At 40.0% G+C, this 24,094-nt stretch overlaps 1 protein-coding gene and 1 non-coding gene across 2 annotated transcripts in view; one reads left to right on the top strand and one right to left on the bottom strand.

The window, feature by feature from the left end:
- Positions 1-2,310: 2,310 nt before the first annotated feature.
- LOC128695232 (5S ribosomal RNA) lies at positions 2,311-2,429 on the bottom strand. The gene has a single exon (XR_008407977.1). It is a non-coding gene; the product is annotated as a 5S ribosomal RNA (ribosomal RNA).
- Positions 2,430-3,215: 786 nt separating this feature from the next.
- Positions 3,216-24,094, top strand: part of mRpL52 (mitochondrial ribosomal protein L52) — a 34,230-nt gene continuing 13,351 nt past the window's right edge. Inside the window, exons 1-3 of the mRNA XM_070091349.1 lie at positions 3,216-3,345; positions 8,479-8,548; positions 16,247-16,373. Of these exons, the coding sequence (XP_069947450.1) occupies positions 3,324-3,345; positions 8,479-8,548; positions 16,247-16,373 (219 nt within the window). The 5' untranslated portion in view covers positions 3,216-3,323. The remainder of the gene's footprint in view (positions 3,346-8,478; positions 8,549-16,246; positions 16,374-24,094) is intronic.

The raw sequence follows: 24,094 nt of genomic DNA, 5'->3' as shown, positions 1-24,094 counted from the left end.
TCTCTATTATGCTTAGACATTATGGGCCTTAACAAAAAAAATGAAATACAGACTACAAATCACCTAGAACAAACTAATGAGAATCATCCTGGACCTGAGTCCAAGAGGGCGTGTAAGCCGGGGTAAATTACAAGTGGATATGTCGAATGCTTATAAATTTGCTCACAAGCAGTGTCCAGAATATCTTGCTGCAAAGATTTGTCAAGGTTAGGAACCAAAACCAGTATGGTTAGTTTAATATCTTTATTATGCACCCCATACCCATCCTGTGGGCGGTAGTCAAAAAATTACAGATACATAATTGTTCCAGGGACTGGACTCCAAAGTTTTGATAGCTGAGCAAGTTACAAAGGTAATGAACTAGATCTGGTCACAATTATGACAAAGTTACAAAGGTAATGAGCTCCAAGTAGAGCTGGTCACACTCATGACTAATTACAAGGGTAATGAACTAGGTCAAAATCATGACAAGTTTCAAAGGTAATGAATCATAAACACGTTAATACATGGTTACAATCATGAACAAATTACAGAGTAATGAACAATTATAAAACATTCTAAGGAATGCATGCACTGCCCCAACATGTTGCTAGGTGCCTGTCCCTCCTCGGCAGGACAACCAGACAGCCATTGCAAACAGCAGCAGGTTGGGCCAGGATCTGCTGCTTGCAGGAGCACCATCGACCCTCCCCAAGAGGTCCAAGAAGCCAGCGACTCCCCTAGCAGCCCGAGGGAGAGCTGCCCTGGGGACGTGTCAACGTCCTGGTGGACGCCAATTTGATTGAAGATCCCAGGCCCTATGTAAAGGTGAAGTCACGGCAGCTGTCACCTCTGTCTCCTGGAGGGGCTGTTGGTTGTTTCCACCTGGAGCCCTCCGGGTGCCCAGACACCCACCGTGTGCACGGATGCTGAAGCTTGAGGAAATGAGTGCACACTGCCTATGGCGCATGTTGTGATAGAAACACAGGCCTTATCTCTAGGCTTTATTGAACATAGAATCTTCATAGTACTTCTGCAACAACAAAATATAATGACTAGTACATCTAATAATGGCTTCTACAGGGATGGTGATGTCTTGCATATGTCAAGAGAAAAGTTATAACTACAGGCCACATATTTAAACTCACCATGTAATCTGCATCACTAATATATATATAGATAGAGGAGGAGAGAATCACACACCATGTGTTGGTGCCCATGACACACACCAAACTGTTGTTGTTGTTAATGGCCCCAAGAGGTGGTGCAGTATTATCCTGCTGCTGCTCCCCACAGGACCAGTATCACTACAGCGCACCTGACAGCTGCCTCGCGGTCGAACTCCACGATGCTGTCTCTGCAGTGGAAATTCCCGTGACCCCGGCACACCATGTGCAATCGCTGACATCGTGGGTTGGGAGGGGAAAGTACCCTCTACAGTTGGGGTGGCGCTAGGAGGGTGAGGCGCAGGGGTGAGGGGTTATGAGAGGGTCACTACACACGGGGCACGGCCCGGGGCAGGGTGTCACCAACACATCCCGCCCCCTCCCCCCGGAGTGGGTGGGAGGCACTGACTGGTCCCGACTGAACCCTCACAAAACTGCACAATACTTCCACTATTTATGCTGAAACGATGCACTGGGATGTCCTCTCGCTGCTCTGGAATCTTCTCAAAGCATTCAGACTGAGTTAAGAAATCGTAATGACACGATTGCAAATAAACCATACCCCCGGCCGGGATTGAACCCGCGGTCATAGAGTCTCAAAACTCCAGCCCGTCGCGTTAGCCACTAGACCAGCTAAGTCTCAAAACTCCAGCCCGTTGCGTTAGCCACTAGACCAGCTAGTGGCTGGTCTAGTGGCTAACGCGACGGGCTGGAGTTTTGAGACTTAGCTGGTCTAGTGGGTAACGCGACGGGCTGGAGTTTTGAGACTCTATGACCGCGGGTTCAATCCCGGCCGGGGGTATGATTCAGACTGAGTCCTGTTCAGTCGTGACCTGGTCAGCCTCTTTGATCAGGAGCTATCCTTGAAAATCCCGCAGCTAGCCCGCCACACGCCCTGCCATGTTGGTGGAGTCTGCGACGATTCGAAAACTAGTATGGTACTAGAGAAAGTGAATACAGTTCTGCACTACCTACAACAGGTGGTCAGGCCTCAGTCATCTTTTTATTATACAACAGTAAAGCAGTGGAACCGATTATCTGAGCATGTCATGGCCTGAAACAGTTCAGGAAGCGAGTTAAAAGGTTCCTAATTACCTGGAGAGAGTTCCGGGGGTCAACGCTCCCGCGGCCCAGTCTGTGACCAGGCCTCATGGAAAAAAAATTATGCCAACAGCATTTGGTGTTCCCAGGCGGTCACCCATCCAAGTACTAACCAAACCCAATGTTGCTTAACTTCGCTGATCGGACGAGAAGCGGTGCGTTCAACGTGGTATGGCCGTTGACAGTATAATGAATGAAGCTACAAAACAAGAGGAAAGTGATTTCTTATACAGTTAACATTCGTGTACTTATTATTATAAGCTGATTTTCTCTATTTTATATTCTTGTAAATAACTCATTTCACTTTGTTCCTATTGCACCTCTTTTTATCGTAAACATTTTCACACAGTTGGAGTTACTTTGTTTTATTTTTTAGATTATAACCATGATTGATTTCTGCTGTATGTTGCAGCTGAACTTTAAATAATAAGATATTACAGGGATCCCAATGGAAATAATTCACTTCGTCTGACGTTTCTGCGTTATCCTAGGTAACTTACACACATGTCACTATGTATGATAACTGTAATCACCTAAATTTGTATAATTACTTAAGTTTACCTGTCCCGTGACTCGGTAGGTTACACATGCCGCACACTGAGTGTCCTTGGTTCAATTCCCGGCATGAGCGGAAACGTTGGAATATTTCCTTACACCTGCTCTTCCTATTTATTTAGCAAGTAAGTAGGTATCTGGGTGGGAGTCGACTGGTGTGGGTCGCATCCTGGGTGATAAAACTGAAGAACCACAATGGAAAAAGACACAGTCCTCAATGATGCAGTGACTTTCTTGTGTGGCTAACCCTTCCCCGGGTTAAAAATTCCAACAAATCTTATCTTACTTAATTGAGAAGGGCACCAATGAAAATAAATCACTCTGATTTTTTGGGGGGTTATCCTAGGTAATTCCCACTATGTATGATGACTGTACTTATGTGTACCTGTACCTAAATAAATTTACTAACTTAGGGCTCGATACGGCATAAGCTGTCAGTGGCTCTTACAAACCCAAGAAGACGAAGATACGATGCAAGTTGTTGTAGCCCTATAAAAAACAACACCAATAAAAAAGAGAAGGATGGCTGGAAGCTTCATAAATGGTATATAAGACTCTTATATTATAGTTGTTAGGAATGTTACACAACTAATATTTAAAGTTCGTCAAATACTAACATGTAGGTTTAGAAGCTCAGGTGATAAGAATGTGGAAATAGGTTATCCTTGGTTATTTTGTTGCTTTTTCATGTTTGTATGTATGAGACCATCCAAGGAAGGTTCCTTGATGCTGATGAGGGCCTCTTGATCCAAGGAATTGGATTAATCCTCCCCTTGGTAAGTTGTTGTTTAGTCTTTGAGTGATTACCATCCAGTATATTTTTTACAATGCACTTGAAGGCCAGGAGCTACAACTCGACCCCTGCAACCACAAATAGATAAGTACGTTATGGGCCCAGGAAGTACATTATGTAGATTTAACTTAGCATAACCCAGTAATCAAACAACGTGACTTATTTTAGTCGTTATTTACTTGTAAGTGAAGTTGGGGGATAATTTCTACTTTATGGTAGTATATAATATTAATACACAAGTAACCTGCACATAAGAGGCTTGAACTTAGTAAGTTTATTTAGGTACAGGTACACATAAATACATTTATATAAATTATCATCCATAAGTAACATATGTGTAAATTACCTAGAATGATCCAGAAAAGTCAGTTAGAATGATAACAAATTCTCACTACAGGCAGCACACTCCACCAATATTCAATACACTAAACCTACTCACCATACAAAACATCCATACTTACTACTGCACCTATTACATACATAGAACACTTAACTCTGATATTAACCCTCCCCTCAAACATCTCCTTGCCAACCTCAACAGAACACATGACCATAACACAAGGCACAGATCACTCTTTGATGTTCCTCGTGTTCATCTCACACTATGCAAAAACTCAATGCACATAAAAGGCCCTAAAATCTGGAATTCATTACCTGTAAATATAAAAGAAACACTACCTGTTTATAAATTCAAGTCTCTACTCAAAGATCACTTACTCACCCAAAACCAAATAAATACTGAATAACTGACCCTTATAAATTGTATATCTTAAATGTTTCTCACAATTATATCACATAAATGTTAAACCTAAAACCGAATCTAACTTTATTATTTTTTAAATACACTACCTAACAGAATCCTTCATATGACCTGTCTTTGTAATACTCACTTGTGCTTTATAGTAATCTGTTTACATTAATGTTTTATCACTGACTTCATCATTGCTTAGTTAATCTTAAGTTAATTTTAAGCCAGCCCGTAATGCTATGCATAGTATAAGTGGCTTTGGCATACTGCTCTTATCTGTATTTTTTTTGTACCTCTGTATGTGTGCTCAAATTTATAATAAATAAATAAAATAAATAAATAAATAAAGTGACTTATTTTCATTGGGGTCCTCGTAACAGTGTTTCAGTCTGATTTGGACCAATTAATGGTCCAAGTTGGAACAATGGTGCCCCTTGGCCTGGTGGCTAAAGCTATTGCTTCACATGGTGTGGGTCTGGGTTCGATTCCCAGCGAGGATAGAAACATTGGACGTATTTCCTTACACTGGTTGTCTATGTTCACCCATAAGTAAAATGGGTACCTGGGAGTTAGTCATTTGGTGTGGGTCGCATCCTTGCAAAACTTACACCTGTGGTTGCAGTGGTGCCTATGCTAACCTTCCTATGGTGTGTAAATATAACTAGTTGGACGAATCTTGTTGTAACCAGCTGACCCAGTGGCTAACGCATCGATCTGGAGTTCTATGACTCTTTGATTGCGGGTTCTAACCCCATCCATGGTATGTTTTTTTCTTTTAAATTTACTTAATTTACCTGAAATGCTCTGCATAACAAGTGGCTTTCTATATAGTAGTGTGTCATTGATGTCAGCTATGGTCTGTATACCTTGTACTTGTAGTAAATGAAGATACAGTGGAACCTCTGCTTACGAGTTTAATTCATTCCGTGACCTATCTCGTAACCCGATCTGCTCATATGCTGAGTCAATTTTCCTCGTTTAAATTAACTGAAATGTCATTAATCTGTTCCAGCAGAATTCCTGCTCTCAGGAGGCAGGACAAAATACTTCAATATAACATTAATAACAACTCTACGGCCTATTTATCTATCACAATTCATCTAATATGACATAATAAACGATATAAATAACATAGAAACCTGATATATACTCCAGAATGAATAAAATATATACTCCAGAATGAATAAACCGTATGGCAGGAGAGGTACAGCAGTCATAGGTGGTGTCACATTTGTTCAATGTGGAAGTAGGTCGTGCCCAAGAATTAGGCAAGCGAAGAATTCCTAAGTATTAAGATCCCAAGAAGTTGCAGTGAATTCTTCGCTTGCCTAATTCTTGGGCACGACCTACTTCCACATTGAACAAATGTGACACCACCTATGACTGCTGCACCTCTCCTGCCATACGGTTTATAAGCTGCTTCTCCGATCATATGCCGTATTCTATTCAAGATTGATGGACTGAACACATCGACTCAAGGTTGAGGGACTGATTACCTCATTCTTCTCCTGTTCTTCAAGTTTCTCCTACGTATGGACTGATGAAGCCACTGTGTGGTGAAACGTTTCCTCAATAAAGATACCCAAGAGTTGCACATGTGTCTAATTTATCAACTGCATATTAAAATGGCTACTTGGACATTTATTGGAAAATTACATTATTTGTTTACTTTTGAACATTGGCAAAGATCAAACATTTCCTCTACTTTGAGCTCTATTTCAAGGTTCTTTTCATAGTAAAACCAATCAAAATCACCTCTATTTCTATAATATGTTTTCCATTCTATCAAATGAGACCAAGAAAACGAGAATATGACCATAAATACTATACGAAAATAGACCACAAAGTCGGCATTTTAATTAAAAAAAATGGTCGGAGTTTTTTTTTCTCATTATGCACTGTGTGCTGCAGGATCGTTTTTATATGGTGCACACTGACCACACAGACCCATTTTCTCACATGTGGGCCTACCAGCTTTCTCCTGCTTGATTTGAAGCCACTAGAATTTATGAGTGTATATACATCAAACACAGTGGCTCGTAAGATGTATATATACAACCGAAACAGTCAAAGGGTTAAGATATCACATGTTTCTTGTTATCTTATTGCATAAAAATTAAAATAATCTGAAGGCCCATTAGATGCAAAGTACAGTATCTCTTTACTTTAGAAAGAGTATATTAAAGTAGTACTGCTTGGGCAGTAGATTTGCGGATGAGTGGAACAAACTTCCAGCTACTGTCATTGAAGTGATAACTTTTTATTTCTGAAAGCAAGTTGGATGGGTACCTGATTGGATGTGAGTTGGACCTGCCTTGCATGGGCCAGTAGGCCTACTTCAGTGTTGTTTCATTCTTGTGCTCTTATGTTACATTATACGTACTAAGTTAGTTTTGGTTAGGTTGTGTTTTAACCCAATCCAGCCCAGCTCAGTGTAATCCAAGGCAGTTCAGTCACACTTAACCCATATTTACCTAATGTAACCAAGCCTAAATATAACCTGACCTAGCCCAATGAATAATTATTCCATGGTGGTACTCACATTATTGATGCAGGCATTATTCCATACTGATCTTGTTCACAAGGAGATAATTTCTCCTATACTATGTGCTACTACTTTCTTCATTAGTCTTCTGTGTGGAACTCCAGCAGAGGTCTTATTGAAGTCTTTATACACAATATCGTTTTGTTTATCATGGTCTGCTGCTTCAAATATCTCAGTGAAAAAAGTTTAGTGAATTCGCAGAATAGGAACATCCTATTTTAAAACTCTACTGAGATTCATTGCAAATTAAATCATAAGTGGCTATGATATGCATATGCAATTACTGATGCCATCAATTTTCCCACAGTTGAGATTTGACTGATTGGGGTATAATTTTAAGGTGAGGACCTATCTCCTGCTTTGTGTATTGGTATCACATTGGAAATTTTCTATTTATCTGGTATGATACCTGTCTGTAGTGATATATTGAATTGCCTAGCTAGTGGTTCACCTCATGATAATTTCTCCACATGCTAAAAAACAAATATGAGATAGAGGGAGTTTAGAGTATAAGTAATGAATAGAGATACATATTCCATCTCAGCAGCCATGTGTCACTGGTGATGAGAGGCAAGTGCTCTACCATGGATACAATCTGTGCTCTTGAGATGAGGACCTATTTGTAAGCATTCACATTTCTGAAGTTGCTCTTAATAAGCCATGAGGCATCATCATGTGATTAAAACCTGCATCAGGTGGTTTTTACCAGACATATAGATTTAAAACAACAAATATGTAATCACTTTATGGTTTTCTTGGATTATGGTGGGTTAATATATGGTTAAGAAACTGGATAGTCTGCTTCATCCTGGCACAGGTGGAATTAAATAATTTTGAAGAATCACAGAGATATTCTAAGCTAGAGCTTCATAATATGTGTATATTCCATTTTACTGTAACTATGTCTATAATGACCGTATACAATACAAATTACTTATATGCACTGTACATAATACCTTCATATGTGGTTGTGTGGAAGATTTTATTCAGACTAACCTAATAAAGCTACTAAGTCTGGCTTATTTCCATTGAGGTCCTTTGATCCTCTTTCCCAGGATGTGACTCACAGCAGTCGGCTAACACCCAGGTGTAAAGAAACCTACTCAACATTTCCACTTGTTCCAAGATTGAACCTGGGTCTTTTAGATGTGAGATTATTGCTCTGCCACTTGAGCCATGAATCACCCATGCTTTTAGTTTCATTCTTTATATTTTGCTACATTCTCTGATTTTAATTCAAACTCCTATATTCCTCATCAATTAATCTACCATTTATTACTGTTAATAACTAGTAGTACTATATATTCAAGCAATAAACTTTTCTTATCCTCTTGCTCTCTTCAGCCAGATTTTGATCCTTTCCTCTAACTACATGCATTTGAACTTATAACCCCTCATTTTAAGCCATGTATTAATATGAAAGTAGCCAAAATTTTAAATTTGAGTACTATGTATTGCACAATATTATTTTTAATTCTTTTTATCTTCAAATTGTTACACATCAAAAACAATATTTAAAGACTACTAGAAATCTGAGAGGTGTCAACTTCTGTTAACATGGTGTCTTATCTCCACGTTTGTTTATTTGCAGGTGCTTTGAGAAACACTGCTGCAAGATGCTTCTCAACTACATCCTGCATGTTGGGGAAATTTCCCAAGAAGTAAGTTTAGAGTATTTATTGAGCAGTAGTTGCAATAAATAAGAAATTCAGTCTAACTGCATAAATATTGATAAATGTTATAAAACAATTGTATACATGTACTGTACAGGTCTACATCCCTTTATCTGAAACCCTTGGGGCCAGTAGTGTTCCAAATTTCAGAATGAAGGTGGGGTGGGGTCTAGGGCAGCACCAGATAATCAGACATTAACACTGCAGCAAAAACGTATGAATACTCGCACTAAACGGGATAATTAAAGACTACAAATATTACTACAGTTTATTTATAGAGTAATATATTGATAAATGAAATAATGGGATAATTATAGACCAAGAACATGATTCTCAAGACAATTGACCGACGGCATTTTTAAAGACTTCTTCAAGTGTCATCTGTCTTATTAACATAGGTTTCTGTCTAAGCAATCTCTCTTTAACTTACTGATAACTGCACGTTGTTCAAGGCTAGCAATTAACCCTTTGAGGGTTTCGGACGTACTAGTACGGCTTACGACCCAGGGTTTTTGACGTACTAGTACGCCTAAATTCTAGCGCCCTCAAATCTAGTGGGAGAAAGCTGGTAGGCCTTCATATGAAAGAATGGGTCTATGTGGTCAGTGTGCACAGTCTAAAAAAAATCCTGCAGCACACAGTGCATAATGAGAAAAAAAAAACTTTGACAATTTTTTTGGAATAAAACAGCAACTTTGCACTGTATTTTCGTATGGTATTTATTGTTGTATTCTAGTTTTCTTGGTCTCATTTTATAGAATGGAAGACATATTACAGAAATTGAGATGATTTTGACTGGTTTTACAATGAAAGGTACCTTGAAATTGAGCTCAAAGTAGCAGAAATGTTCGATTTTTACCAAATTTCAAAAGTAAACAAATCGTGCCAAGCGTGTAATACACGCCAACTGGTGAGTCTGATATTCTTTTACAAGTGCACCAATAATATTTATACCATTTTTTACACTAATACAGTAGTCTGCATAACAGTAAATCTTATATTTTTTGTGAGAATAAAAATTCAAAGTGGATAGCAAAAGAATATAAGAGGGGCCTTGAGACGTGACTAATGACCAGAGGAAATGTCATTTTAGTGCCAGGAATGTCTTTCTTGTTTATTCTGGACCCTATTCGGAAATTGGCATCTTTTGAAATTTGTGTGAAATTGGCAAAATTGCTAAATTCTGACCACTGTACTGGATAGTTGAATTTCATAAATGGGTGGTTTCTTGCACCCATTAGATAGAAAAAATGGAGTTCTAGTGAAATATCCATGTTTTTTGTCGACTAGTACAGTGGAATTGGCCGAAAATGGGGCTCAAAGTGGGCAAAATCGCCGATGCGTAAAAATCGCCGAGACCGCTAACTTTGCGAGAGCATAATTCAGTAAGTTTTCCATCAAATTTCAAACTTTTGGTGTCCTTATGATCGGGAAAAGATTCTCTATCTTTTCATAAGAGAAAAAAATTTTTTTTTTTTTAAATTTGGCCGACCCTGAGAACGAGTTTCGGAGAGGGCCTGTCGACCCTCAAAGGGTTAAATGACCACACATTTTCACCATATCGTCTATGGGGACTTTTTCACCTGTGTTCACAATGTCATTATCATCATCCCATTTTTTCATTAGTTTTTGGTCATCACTGTCGCTATAATACTTCAGTAAGTTGTCTTTCTGTTTCTTTAAATCATAAACAGTGGTAGTTCCAACATGGTGGCATTGGAGTTATGTAGAGATGACTGATGCTCCACACTACACGAAAAAACTTCGGTTTTTCAGAACTTTTTGAATTTCAGAATTTTGGATAAAGGTATGTGGACCTGTACTATTTTAAATGAAAGATCATGAAACAGTGACAAAAAGTTAGCAGTTACTTTATTATTATCTCATTCATGGATAAGTGCTAAATCATCAACAGCCATGTAGTGCTTGGGTAATGAGGGGAAATTAGGATTGATCTAGGAAAGAGAGGGGCAGCTCCAGTTCCTTGGATCAAGGAAGCAGTCACATGTGAACATACATATTATCATTACAAATAAATGGAAATTTTTGCATTTTTTATGTACTGTATTACCTGGAGTTTACCTGGAGAGAGTTCCGGGGGTCAACGCCCCCGCAGCCCGGTCTGTGACCAGGCCTCCTGGTGGATCAGAGCCTGATCAACCAGGCTGTTACTGCAGGCTGCACACAATCCAACGTACGAGCCACAGCGCGGCTGGTCAGGTACCGACTTTAGGTGCTTGTCCAGTGCCTGCTTGAAGACAGCCAGGGGTCTATTGGTAATCCCCCTTATGTATGCTGGGAGGCAGTTGAACAGTCTCGGGCCCCTGACACTTATTGTATTGTCTCTTAACGTGCTAATGACACCCCTGCTTCTCATTGGGGGGATGTTGCATCGTCTGCCGAGTCTTTTGCTTTCATTGTGAGTGATTTTCATGTGCACGTTCAGTACTATTCCTTCTAGGATTTTCCACGTGTATATAATCATGTATCTCTCCCATCTGCGTTCCAGGGAGTACAGGTTCAGGAACTTCAAGCGCTCCCAGTAATTGAGGTGTTTTATCTCCGTTATGCGTGCCGTGAAGGTTCTCTGTACATTTTCTACTGCCTTGAAAGGTGCTGTTCCAGCCTAGATAGAACAAGCGACCTGAAGAGTGTCATCATGGGCTTGGCATCCCTAGTTTTGAAGGTTCTCATTATCCATCCTGTCATTTTTTTAGCAGATGCGATTGATACAATGTTATGGTCCTTGAAGGTGAGATTCTCCGACATGATCACTCCCAGGTCTTTGACGTTGGTTTTTCGCTCTATTTTGTGGCCAGAATTTGTTTTGTACTCTGATGAAGTTTTAATTTCCTCATGTTTACCATATCGGAGTCCAGTGGAACCTCAAATATCGAACTTAATCCGTTCCAGGAGCTAGTTCTAAATTCGAAAAGTATGAAAATCGAAGCAGTATTTCCCATAAGAAATAATGGAAATAAAATTAATCGGTTCCAGAAACCTAAAAATACTCGCAAAAAAATACATTTTACAGAGATTAATTACAGTTTTACATACACAACAAATACTATAGTGTTCAATTATGTATATAAATATAAAATAACATTTTTACTTACATTTATTGAAGATTGGTGATGGCATCTGGAAGATAGAGAGGAGGAGAGAGGGAGTTGGGGTTAGTGTTTGGAAGGAGAATCCCCCTCCATGAGGACTTGAGGTAAAGCCCTCTCTGGGGTTACTTCCCTACTCTGTCTTTTAATGCCAATAGGACCAGCTTGAGAGTCACTGGACCCCTGTCTCACAAAATAACTGTCCACAGTCCTCTGTTTCTGAACTGGTTCCAGGAGTTTTCTGTACCAGATCAGCATGCAACTTCCTTGCCTTTTCGCAAATAATCGTCTCTGAAACACTATCACCAGCCATCTCTTTATCCTTGATCCACACCAGCAACAACTTCTCAACCTCTTCAACTATTCCTGGTCTTTTTTGGTTAGCATATTAACACCTTTCGCAACATCAGCTTCCTTGATCTTTCTTTGCCAGGATTGAACCGATGGTCGACTTGTTTTTCCCATACATCTTGGCAAGCTCAGCAAGTCTCACACCACTCTCATATTTCTGTATTATTTCCTTCTTCACATCTATGGTGTTTCTCACTTTCTTTACCACAGGGGTACCACTAGCAAGTTTCTTTTGGCCCATGGTAGCTTATTTCACAGTCCCATAAGCACTAAACACAATGAAATAATCATAAAATGTTTGAATGAGAGTGCAGGTTAGTGTTCACTCAAGCATCAACAAAGCCAGACTGGCTCACGGCGCCCGCGTGGGGATGCGGACAGAGCAGGCTGGCGGACAGGTCTGGTACCCAGCGGTCCGAAAATAAGGGCGCGTTCGATAATAGGGACAAAGCTGGTTCGAAAAAAAGGTTCTATTTTTGAAACGTTTGATAAGTGATACGTTCGAAATTTGAGGTTCCACTGTAATTGAAATTTCTCATCGTTGAACTTCATATTGTTTTCTGCAGCCCATTGAAGGATTTGGTTGATGTCCGCCTGGAGCCGTGCAGTGCCTGCATTGGAAGACACTGTCATGCAGATTCGGGTGTCATCTGCAAAGGAAGACACAGTGCTGTGGCTGACATCCTTGTCTATGTCAGATATGAGGATGAGAAACAAGATGGGAGTGAGTACTGTGCCTTGTGGAACAGAGCTTTTCACCGTAGCTGCCTCGGACTTTACTCTGTTGACTACTACTCTTTGTGTTCTGTTTGTGAGGAAATTATAGATCCATCGACCAACTTTTCCTGTTATTCCTTTATCACTCATTTTGTGCGCTATTGCGCCATGGTCACACTTGTCGAAGGCTTTTGCAAAGTCTGTATGTATTACATCTGTATTCTTTTTGTCTTCTAGTGCATCTAGGACCTTGTCATAGTGATCCAGTAGCTGAGACAGACAGGAGTGACCTGCTCTAAACCCATGTTGCCCTGGGTTGTGTAATTGATGGGTATCTAGATGGGTGGCGATCTTGCTTCTTAGGACCCTTTCAAAGATTTTTATGATATGGGAAGTTAGTGCTATCGGTCTGTAGTTCTTTGCTATTGCTTTACTGCCCCCTTTGTGAAGTGGGGCCATGTCTGTTTTTTTTAGTAACTATGGGATGACCCCTGTGTCCATGCTCCCTCTCCATAGGATGGTAAAAGCTCGTGATAGGGGCTTCTTGCAGTTCTTGATGAACACGGAGTTCCATGAGTCTGGCATGGGCATGGGCATGTCACATTGCCTGTTCGAAGTCATTTGGTGTCAGGATAATATCAGATAGGCTTGTGTTAACCAAATTTTGTGGCTCTCTCATAAAAAATTTATTTTGATCTTTGACTCTCAGTCTGGTTAGCAGCTTGCTAAAAACTGAGTCATATTGGGACTTGAGTAGCTCACTCATTTTCTTGCTGTCATCTGTGTACGACCCATCTTGTTTAAGTAGGGGCCCAATACTGGATGTTGTTTTCGACTTTGATTTGGCATAAGAAAAGAAATACTTTGGGTCTCTTTCGATTTCATTTATGGCTTTTAGTCCTTCCCGCGATTCCTGACTCCTATAAGAATTAAGTGGCTTTTAGTCCTTTATATTATTTTGTTGTTTTAGTTGTTTTTTCCCGCGATTCCTGACTCCTATAAGAATTCTTTTCCTTAAGTTTGATGTTTGCTGTTTGTCTGACCAGTGACTCCCTACGCATTTCAGATATATTGTCCTCTTTTAGCCACTCTGTTATTCTTTTCCGTCGCCTGTAAAGGGAGCGCCTGTCTCTTTCTATTTTACATCTACTCCTCCTTTTTCTTAAAGGAATAAACCTTGAGCATACATCGTGTGCCACCGAGTTAATCTGTTCTAGGCATAAGTTGGGGTCTGTGTTGCTTAGTCTATCTTCCCAGCTTATATCGTTTAGGACTTGATTTACTTGGTCCCACTTTATGTTCCTGTTATTGAAGTTGAATTTGGTGAAGGCTCCCTCGTGACTAATCTCATTTTGTCGGTCTGGAGCTCCGCGCATACATGTCTGAACCTCGATTATGTTGTGATCTGAGTATATTGTTTTTGATATGGTGACATTTTGTATCAGATCATCATTGTTAGTGAAGATGAGGTCTAGTGTATTCTCCAGTCTAGTAGGCTCTATTATTTGCTGGTCTAAGTTGAATTTTGTGCAGAGATTTAAAAGCTTGTGTGTGTGTGAGTTCTCGTCAGAGCTGCCTCCTGGTGTTATCACTGCAACAACATTATTTGCTATATTCCTCCTTTTTAGGTGCCTAAAGTTGAAATTCTCCAGGAACAAGATGTTGGGGGCAGGAGCTGGCAGATTTTCCAGACAGTGGTCAATTTTTGACAGCTGTTCCTGGAATTGCTGGGACGTTGCATCCGGAGGCTTGTAGACTTCCACAATGACTAGGTTTTGGTTCTCAATCGTTACTGCTAAAACTTCCACTGCATCATTTGAGGCATTAAGCAGTTCTGTGCAAACAAGTGACTCTGCAATATACAGGCCAACCCCCACCCTTTTGCCTGTTCACTCTGTCACATCTGTATGGATTGTAACCTGGGATCCATATTTCGTTGTCCAAGTGATCCTTTATATGGGTCTCTATGAAGGCCGCGAACATTGCATTTGCCTCTGCAAGCAGTCCACAGATGAAAGGTATTTTGTTGTTCGTTGCTGGCTTTAGACCCTGTATATTTGCAAAGAAGAATGTCATCGGACTGGTGATATTGGTGGTACTGGGGGGGCGCTTTTTTTTCCGGCACTAGTATCTGTATCTGTTGGTTTGGAGTGGAGGCCATCGACTGTGGTTCCACTCCAGAAATGACTGGATTTGGCGTACTATTTCCATCATTTCCTGCCAGTTTTTTTTCCTTCCTGGTACTAAAAAACCTCTCCCTTTTGAGTGGCTGTGGCTACCCAGGTTTTCCCATGGCCTGGATGTTTTGTATCTTTTTGTCCCCTTTAGATGGTGTGCCTGGCAATTTAAATTATAGCACAGTCTTTCCTGTACTGAAGAGGGACACATTTCAGGGTGAAAAAGCTTACAGGAAGTGAGTTTGCATTTTTCTGTTGTCATATGGGCACAGCATTTTCTAGGGTGGTCATAGTTGTACATCCCATCTGCTTTTCCAGATTTCCCATGCCTGCAGATACCAAGTACATAGTATGTGCACAGGCTTTTTTCCCATAAGGTATTGTGAAGTAGATTAGTCCATTTCAGACCCCCAAACATACACGTACAAACGCACTTACATAGATACACTTACATAATTGGTCGCATTTGGAGGTGATCGTTAAGCGGGGGTCCACTGTACATAGTATGTGCACAGGCTTGGTTTCCGTTTGCCTTGGGTTTCTATGACTGTATTCCCTGTTGATGCATGTTTACCTGTCTCATTCCTATCCTCACTAGTACTAACAATGGAGCTCTCACCAGTTGTTTCTGGTAATATATCCTCACTATTGCTAGTGACGTTCCCTTGTTTGCTATCTCCTGTGGTATTACTAGTTTGTAATATTGGTTTTATCTTGTCCTTGACTACACTTGTTTCCCCACTACAGCTCCTGTCTCCCTCGAGGTCATTTATATGAATTCCCTCATGCGTATATTTACTGACTACCTGGACAGCACCTCCATCCTCACCATTACTGTCTCCCAGGACAGCACCTCCATCCTCACCATTACTGTCTCCCAGAACAGCACCTCCAGCTTCACCATTACTGTCACCCAGGACAGCACCTCCAGCCTTACAGTTTCTGACTTCATGGCCAGCACCAAAGGCAATACCATCCAGCCCAGACTTTTTATTTTCCCATCTGTTGTAGAATGCTTCCAGGTTTTCTATGAAGGCTGCTTTTGATGTTATCCTCTTTTAATACCAATGTGATTTTAATCCACAGATTTATCTCATTTGGGCATACCCAAAAACACTTCCCTAATCTTGTAGATACAGTAGTTCTTGGATATCTGCACAAGGGGCGTGACACCAATTTTCACAAAAATGGCAAGTATTACCTATGTAATACATAAATAAAAAAAATGAAGTACAGTATCACTGTAATTATTTATTTTTTAGCTATATACATGTAAATGAAAGTTTAACTCTACATTTTTCAGCCTGTTATTTTTTTTACCAATTAACCAGTTTTGATACATCAATGGGAGCCTGTGGACCACTGGTAGATGGAGCTGACTACACTTTCCTTGATGGACGATCAACTCCACTTCGCGTTGGACAGAGAAGGAGAGCTCAAGAGCAACGGGAAGTTTCGGTTAGTAATGTGGTATTTTGCATTACAGAGTTAATACACATAATAGTATTTAAAATTTTTTATGGTACCCCGTGGCCTGATTGCTAAACCTCTCACTTCACATGGTGAGGGTCTGGGTTTTATTCCCAGCGTGGGTAGAAACATTGGGTATGTTTCTTTGCACTGGTTGTCTATAGTACCCCATCAGTAAAATGGGTACCTGGGAGTTAGTCGACTGGTGTGGGTCTCATCCTGGGACAAGGACCTAATTTGCCTGAAATGCTCTGCATAACAAGGGGCTTTCTATATAGTAGTATGTCATTGATGTCAGCTAGGCTGACATCATTGTACATTGTACATTTTTTTTTTTAACCCATAAACGGTCCAAGCAGAGTAACGTTCACATGTGTAGTGCTACAAAAGTAGATATACGTTTTTTTTACATATTTTCAAATATAACAAAAAAAAAAAGTAGATCAAAGTTTTTTACACATTTTCAAATGTAAAAAACAAAAAGAAGAGCTACTTTTTTTACATACTTTCAAATGTTGGAAAAACGTATATATACGTTTGGACCGTTTACGGGTTAACAAGTCGGCCGTCTCCCACCGAGGCAGGGTGACCCAAAAAAAGAAAGAAAATCCCCAAAAAGAAAATACTTTCATCATCATTCAACACTTTCACCACACTCACACATTATCACTGTTTTTGCAGAGGTGCTCAGAATACAACAGCTTAGAAGCATATACGTATAAAGATACACAACATATCCCTCCAAACTGCCAATATCCCAAACCCCTCCTTTAAAGTGCAGGCATTGTACTTCCCATTTCCAGGACTCAAGTCCGACTATATGAAAATAACCGGTTTCCCTGAATCCCTTCACTAAATATTACCCTGCTCACACTCCAACAGATCGTCAGGTCCCAAGTACCATTCGTCTCCATTCACTCCTATCTAACATGCTCACGCATGCTTGCTGGAAGTCCAAGCCCCTTGCCCACAAAACCTCCTTTACCCCCTCTCTCCAACCCTTTCGAGGACGACCCCTACCCTGCCTTTCTTCCCCTATAGATTTGTACACTTTCCATGTCATTCTACTTTGATCCATTCTCTCTAAATGACCAAACCACCTCAACAACCCCTCTTCAGCCCTCTGATTAATACTTTTATTAACTCCACACCTTCTCCTAATTTCCACACTCCGAATTTTCTGCATAATATTTACACCACACATTGCCATGTACATGTACACCTACCATCCGACTTACGACCGAGTTCGGTTCCGAGAAACCGGTCGTAAGTCGAAATGGTCATAAGTCGAACTTTACTACTGAATATCAACAAAACATTTTTGTAATGACTTTATTTTATTGTTTTATTTTGGTATTTCATGTTTTCCTTTACTTTTTATGCTGTTAGTACTGTATTTTATACTGTAAGGTTTAGGATAAACACTGTGTACAACACAAATAGTTATTTATTTCCCAGAAATTTGGCATAAAAAACACAATCGTAAGTCGAGTGGTCGTAAGTCGAGCAGGTCGTAAGTCGGATGGTAGGTGTACTTGTAGTAAATAAACATATAATTATTACAGGTCTGCCATCACTAATCCAGCTGTCAACATAGTTGCTGATCCCTGTGTTATATAGTATAGCATATAGTATCATCCATGTGCTTTAGATAGGAGATCCCTTTTAGGCCTGTGACTTTGTGTGACGTCACAGGATGCGCATGTGTACATTCATACCTCTGCCTCGGTCTCAGTCGGTGGTAGATCATCCGGCTAGAACACGGCAAGGCTGGGCTCCATCTCCCATCATCTCAGTCTGACAATATATATCGTTACCATCCAACAAGTGTGTCTACCTTCAACCCTCGATATCTTCATTTAAGAACCCCTACGATAAATGGTAGCAACAGAGGGCCTGTAATTCTGACAATTACAGCGATTTCTGGAGATAAATTTTGACCGAGCCTGCCATCTTGTGAGTAGGCCTACCGAGAAGGTTAACGCCAGCCAGCTACCTCAAGTCAGCTACTCTCTCAAGCTCCTACCAGCTTCTACACCATTCACTGGTCAGTCTCTTTGTATTAGTGTTTATCTGCTCATTTGCATCACTCCCGAGGGGTTGACCCGAGTTTGCAAAATAAGCCAGCTTCCAGTCTGTGGTGAGGGAGTCCAGTCTAGCCTAGTTTACTCCATCCAATTCTTTTGCCTGCCAAGCCAGCTTCCACCTCTGCTGTGCTCATCGTGTGAAGTTATCAAGCTATTCTGTGTGAAGGGTTAAGATAAGCCAGCTAGCAACTAACCCAGGTGTCTTACCCCAGTACTCAAGCAAGCCACGTGAGTAGTCTTCATCGCTTGTGATTCAAGCTCCAAGCCATCCTGAGTGCTCTTTTTCATCCTTGTGGTGTTGTGGTATTTCGTGGGTGTATTTTAAGCTAGCCAGCTTAGAATATCTTCGCGGCAGTGTGGCTGTCCTCAGTGAGGCTTACGCCGTTCAACCCATAGGCCCAACCACCCACTCACCACGTGTGTCTCACCATTGCTGGTCTTAGCCCTGTTTACCCACAAACCCAACCACTATCACTGTGTTGTGGTACTCACCCAACCTCTACCAGTGTTTTGGCGCACTACTAAGGGTTGTAGCACCATATTTTAAGGACCACATAGGGGGTCAAGAGCTAGAGTGTGTTTCGCGCCACCGTTGAAAGCCTCCTGTGTGTGTCTGTCGTCGATGTAAGCGCAATTCTACGATCACGTGTGCAGAGGACAGCAGCAAGACGACATAAACAATCCTCTACTCTCCACTACCATCTACCTCATTCTACACCAAGTCGTTACAGCGATAATTAATATTTTTTTTCTTAGAGACATTTGCGAGTGTTGAGACATTTCTTTTGTGTTCCAGTGATTTTCTTAGTGACATTCAGTGACTCTTGATTAGACTCAGTGTTTATCATATACTGATTGCAATAATTTGATAATATCCTTAATTCAGTGTTAATTTTCGTGCATTATCTTATGTCTGTTGTGTTGTGTGTCATTTTATACACTTGAAGTAAGTACCTAGTGTTTTTCCTTGTGTGTGCAACATATGAGCAGTATAGAACTTGTGTTTACACTTCAGAATCACCTTGTGTTCTCAGTGATTCAGTGGAGTAATTCAGTAATTTATTTAATTGTGTCCTGCATCACAACTCAGTGTTGTCCCAGTTATATATATTTCTTTCATCCCAGCATTTGTGTATTCTTTTTTTTTGTTCTCTGTGTGTTGAACATTCTTGTGTTCATATTCTTTTCATTTAGCCAGTGTCTAATTTGTCTTATTTCCACAGACAATAGTGCCATTATTTTGTGCAAGCAAGAAATCATTTTTACAAATTTTTTCACACATCAAGTTTCATTGCAAGAAAATTATAGTATTGTGTTTATGTTGATGTGTTGTGTTCTGCATCACTGTAAGTGTTGTGTTCTACATCACTGTAAGTGTTCAAACTTTTTTGTTCTGTGTTTTAGCACCTATTATTTTCCATGTTTCATTGAACAAATTCACTCTTAGTGCAGTTTTTAAGTTCTTCTTTTAGAGTAAATTGTTCTTTTGCTTAAGTGTTGCTTGAGTGCAGTTAAGAGTTAAAGTGTTCCCTCAGTTCATTCCTTGATATATTTCTTTTCTTGTGTGTGTAATAATTTTTTATGATTGCACATTGACTCATTTTGCAATAATTCTTGTGCACATATTGTGTTGCCATTAAAGTTTTTCTTGCAGAGATTTTATGCAGTGTTGTGCAATACTTTTTGATTAGCAATTGTCATTTGCAATATTGCTACAGTTTATTTCAGTGCAGTTTCTTATGCTCTGTTCTGTGCATAATATTTTATTCTGTCTGTGCCATTTTATTTTATTCCAGTGAATTGTGTCCCAGTTTGTTTTATTTTTGCACAAGCTTTATTGAGTCCATTTTATCATCTTATTGTGTGTTTCCCTATTGCATTGAAAGTAAAGACAACTCACTGTGCCATTTATTCAATTTAAAGTAAAGTTGAGCAAATCAGATTTGAGTAAAGTACAAGTTCTCTTGATTTTCAAAGTGTTTGTTAAGTTGAGTATTTTTCTTGTGTGAGTTCTTTGCTTACTGTGTGACCTGTCAATTTTTAATTACTTATGCAGAATAGTTATGCATTTTCTTCTCGTTTAAGCTTATTGTGTCATTCTCTCCATTTTTTCTTGTCTTTATGTCCTTCAGTAAGTTCACTGAGAAGATGTCCGAGTCACTTTTGAATGTTCACTTAGTGTATCATGCCAGTCAAAGTCAATATGAATCAGTCCACAGTACCAATATTCCCTTACTGACTGAAAGACAATACCTAGCCCTTGAGCAATGTGTTTGTTCTCACAGCTTGTATCTGAGATTTGTTAAAGTGCTGCGAAATGTGAAGTTCAGATTAAGTTCCTATAGATCCGTGAATTACTTATTAACGTAGCCGAGCGGTCAGGCACTAGTAACTCTGTCACTCCCATCTGTGTTCCACCTACACCTTCAGACTTGCAGGATAGTGTTCCGTTGCCTCGAGTGTCCGGGGACACTCAGACTGCATTGAGTGCACAGCCTATCCCTGCAATGACTGCTAGTTCGAGTAGTAGTTTCTCCACAGGGGATGCCTTGTCAGAAAACGATTACTTGAAACTAGTAATGCCATCTCTTGTTGATGTGACATGCTGTCTGCAGAAAGACGTCTCTGTTACAGGTAGTGTTCTCACTAGAGTGTCTGTTGTTGTTCCTAATGTTCCAGATGGTGATCCCATCCTAGTTGACAGTAATCAGTGCATTGTAAGAAGTTATTTCTCAAGTAACTTTCACATGTTGTTAACGTTTGTAAGTGAAGTTTCTTTATAGCTGATACCTCGTGTCACTGTGTGCGACTCAGATTGAATATCAGCATTGTTGACTGTGTTTGTTTATTTTCTCCTGTGCTTGCAGTTTGAGATAGTAGATTCGTTCTCCCTTGCTCATATTGCGTGTTATAGCGTTAATTTTTTTCAACCGGGGAGAGTCATCCACTCCACCGAGTTTGTGCATTCCTCCAGTAAGAAAGAACCGATCCCTTGTGTTCTGGTGATTCGATTCCTGCTCCAGGAAGATCTTATTCTTACTGTGAAGCCACCAGCACCCATTAGTGATTTTGTAATGAGCCAAGAATTACTGTATCGAACAGCCGAGTTGGGTACTCCAAGCAGAAGAGTGTACCAGTTAGTAATTCCACAGTCACTAGTGAACGTAGCTCTACAGCTAGTTCATGATGCACCAGGTGTTGCACACCCTGGTATGGATCGTTCTGTGAAACAAGCCAGAATGAAATACTTTTGGCCACATATGGCAACTGACATTTCCGAGTATGTTAAGAAATGTAGTGTTTGTATGCAACATAAAGGAAATGTCAATGGTCCTAATCCAATCCAAGTGTACCCAACCACTAGCGAACCGTGGGAAAGAGTTGCCCTTGACTTGTTAACCAATTTTAAATGTTCCCTCCAAGGCAACAAACATCTGTATGTTATGGTAGACCATTTCACCAGATATTGTGAGTTAGTTCCTATTGCAGATAAGACTGCAGAGACAATAGCTAAAGCGTTTAAAGAATGCATTATCTGCAGGCATACCACCCCTAAGTCCTTAGTAACAGATAATGGAGGTGAATTCTGTAATGAGATTCTTGAAAATTTGTGTACTTTATACAAGATCTCTAAATCCACCATTGTTCCTCATCATCCTGCCAGCAATGGGTTAGCCGAACGAACCAATAAGAAAGTACTTGATGTCCTGAGAGCCACTATCAACCCCAATAGTGAAACTTGGGATGAAGTCATACCAGATGTTCAATGTGCCATAAATTCTGCTTACAATGCTTCCATAGGTGATACTCCACATTATGCATTGTATGGTGTAGACAAGCGTTTACCCTATGAGTTATATTCCACTCCGAAACCTAATTACAACCCTGATGATTTCGTAGCAACTCGTACCAGCATGGCTCGAAGTGTTTTTAGAAGAATCCATGAAACACTTCATAAATCAACAGCAGAATTTACTAGAGTAACTAATAGCCGTGCTAAGCCATCAGAAGTCAAAGTAGGTTCGAGAGTAATGCTGACAAATTTCAACAAAACATCCGCAATGCCTAAGCTCGATCAAAAGTTTGTCGGACCTTATCGAGTTGTAGAACATATCTCTGGTAATAAGTATAAGGTTAGAGAAATTAGTACTGGTAAGTACAAAGAATCGCATTTAGATCATATGAAATTAGTATGCGATGTTGATGATATTGCTACCCAGACTAATGTGACAGATGCTGAAAATCCTCTTGACTCTGTACCCTCTACCTCAGATACTCAGTTAGATAACCAACCTGAATGTCGTTACTCCTTGCGTACTCGACAAGTAATGAGAAACCCACAAGTATCTTTTGTAGATACTCGTTCAAGTCTCCCTCAGTCAAGGCATGTGTTAGCCATTGCAGAGGAATTCGATCCTCCCAGAGATGATAACCATTCTGCATATGTAAACCTCACCCTCGCAGAATTGGGTTTAAATGTACATAGTCTGTATAACTAGATGTCCGAGATGAAGTAAATTGTCAACTGTTTGTTATTAACTGATTAGTTTTTTCAGAATTTTTTTTTTTCGTATTCACGTTCCCTCCGTATTCTGAGAATTTGACAGTAATGATCTGAGTGCGCACCAGATGCCTTTGCTGTTAATTTCACCTTGTATATATATATATTTATTCTTCCTCAGAATCCATAGAGTGCATGAATACAGATCGATCGATCAATTCCATCCATATTGTACAATGAATTGTTCTTATAGTTTGTAATGCATTACGTTAAAAGTGATTACGTTAACACCCATTACGTAAAATTCATTTTGTTAACATCCATTATGATACAATCCATTAATTCTAAGTTATATATGATTTTGTTATTGTATAAAATCAGCCCAGAACCACCTGCCTGTTCAGCCTATAGATAGTAGTGTATGTCGAGACGACATACGTAACATGACCGAGCTGTCAGCATAGTTGCTGATCCCTGTGTTATATAGCATAGCATATAGTATCATCCATGTGCTTTAGATAGGAGATCCCTTTTAGGCCTGTGACTTTGTGTGACGTCACGGGATGCGCATGTGTACGTTCGTACCTCTGCCTCGGTCTCAGTCGGCGGTTGATCATCCAGGCTAGAACACGGCAAGGCTGGGCTCCATCTCCCATCATCTCAGTCTGACAATATATATCGTTACCATCCAACAAGTGTGTCTACCTTCAACCCTCGATATCTCCATTTAAGAACCCCTACGATACAGCAATCAGTTATCCAGTTCCATCAGTAATCCAGCACTAATTTCAGCTAGCATAATTTCAAATTTCATTATTATACTGACTCAAATCATTATATTGATTCAAATTTCATCATTATACTGACTCAAAAATTGTTCAGATGGTTGTAAATCCACAGCAGCAAGCCAGTGGAGGAGAAAGCAGTGATGAAAATGAGGGAGATGTAGCAGAGTCTCTGTTGATAGGTTAATTAAGTGTATTCTAACCTAACCACTCTGTAATCCGGCAAACTCACTAATCCAGCACACTACAGGTCCCAGTGATGCCGGATTAGTGATGGCCAACCTGTATTATTATTATTATTACAGTTGTATTTATCATTTTTAGGTTTAATGAAGC

The sequence above is a fragment of the Cherax quadricarinatus genome, chromosome 35, assembly GCF_038502225.1.
Source record: "Cherax quadricarinatus isolate ZL_2023a chromosome 35, ASM3850222v1, whole genome shotgun sequence".
Lineage (NCBI taxonomy): Eukaryota > Metazoa > Arthropoda > Malacostraca > Decapoda > Parastacidae > Cherax > Cherax quadricarinatus.
Note: the sequence above shows the minus strand (reverse complement) of the source record. Positions and strands in the feature narration are given on the sequence as shown.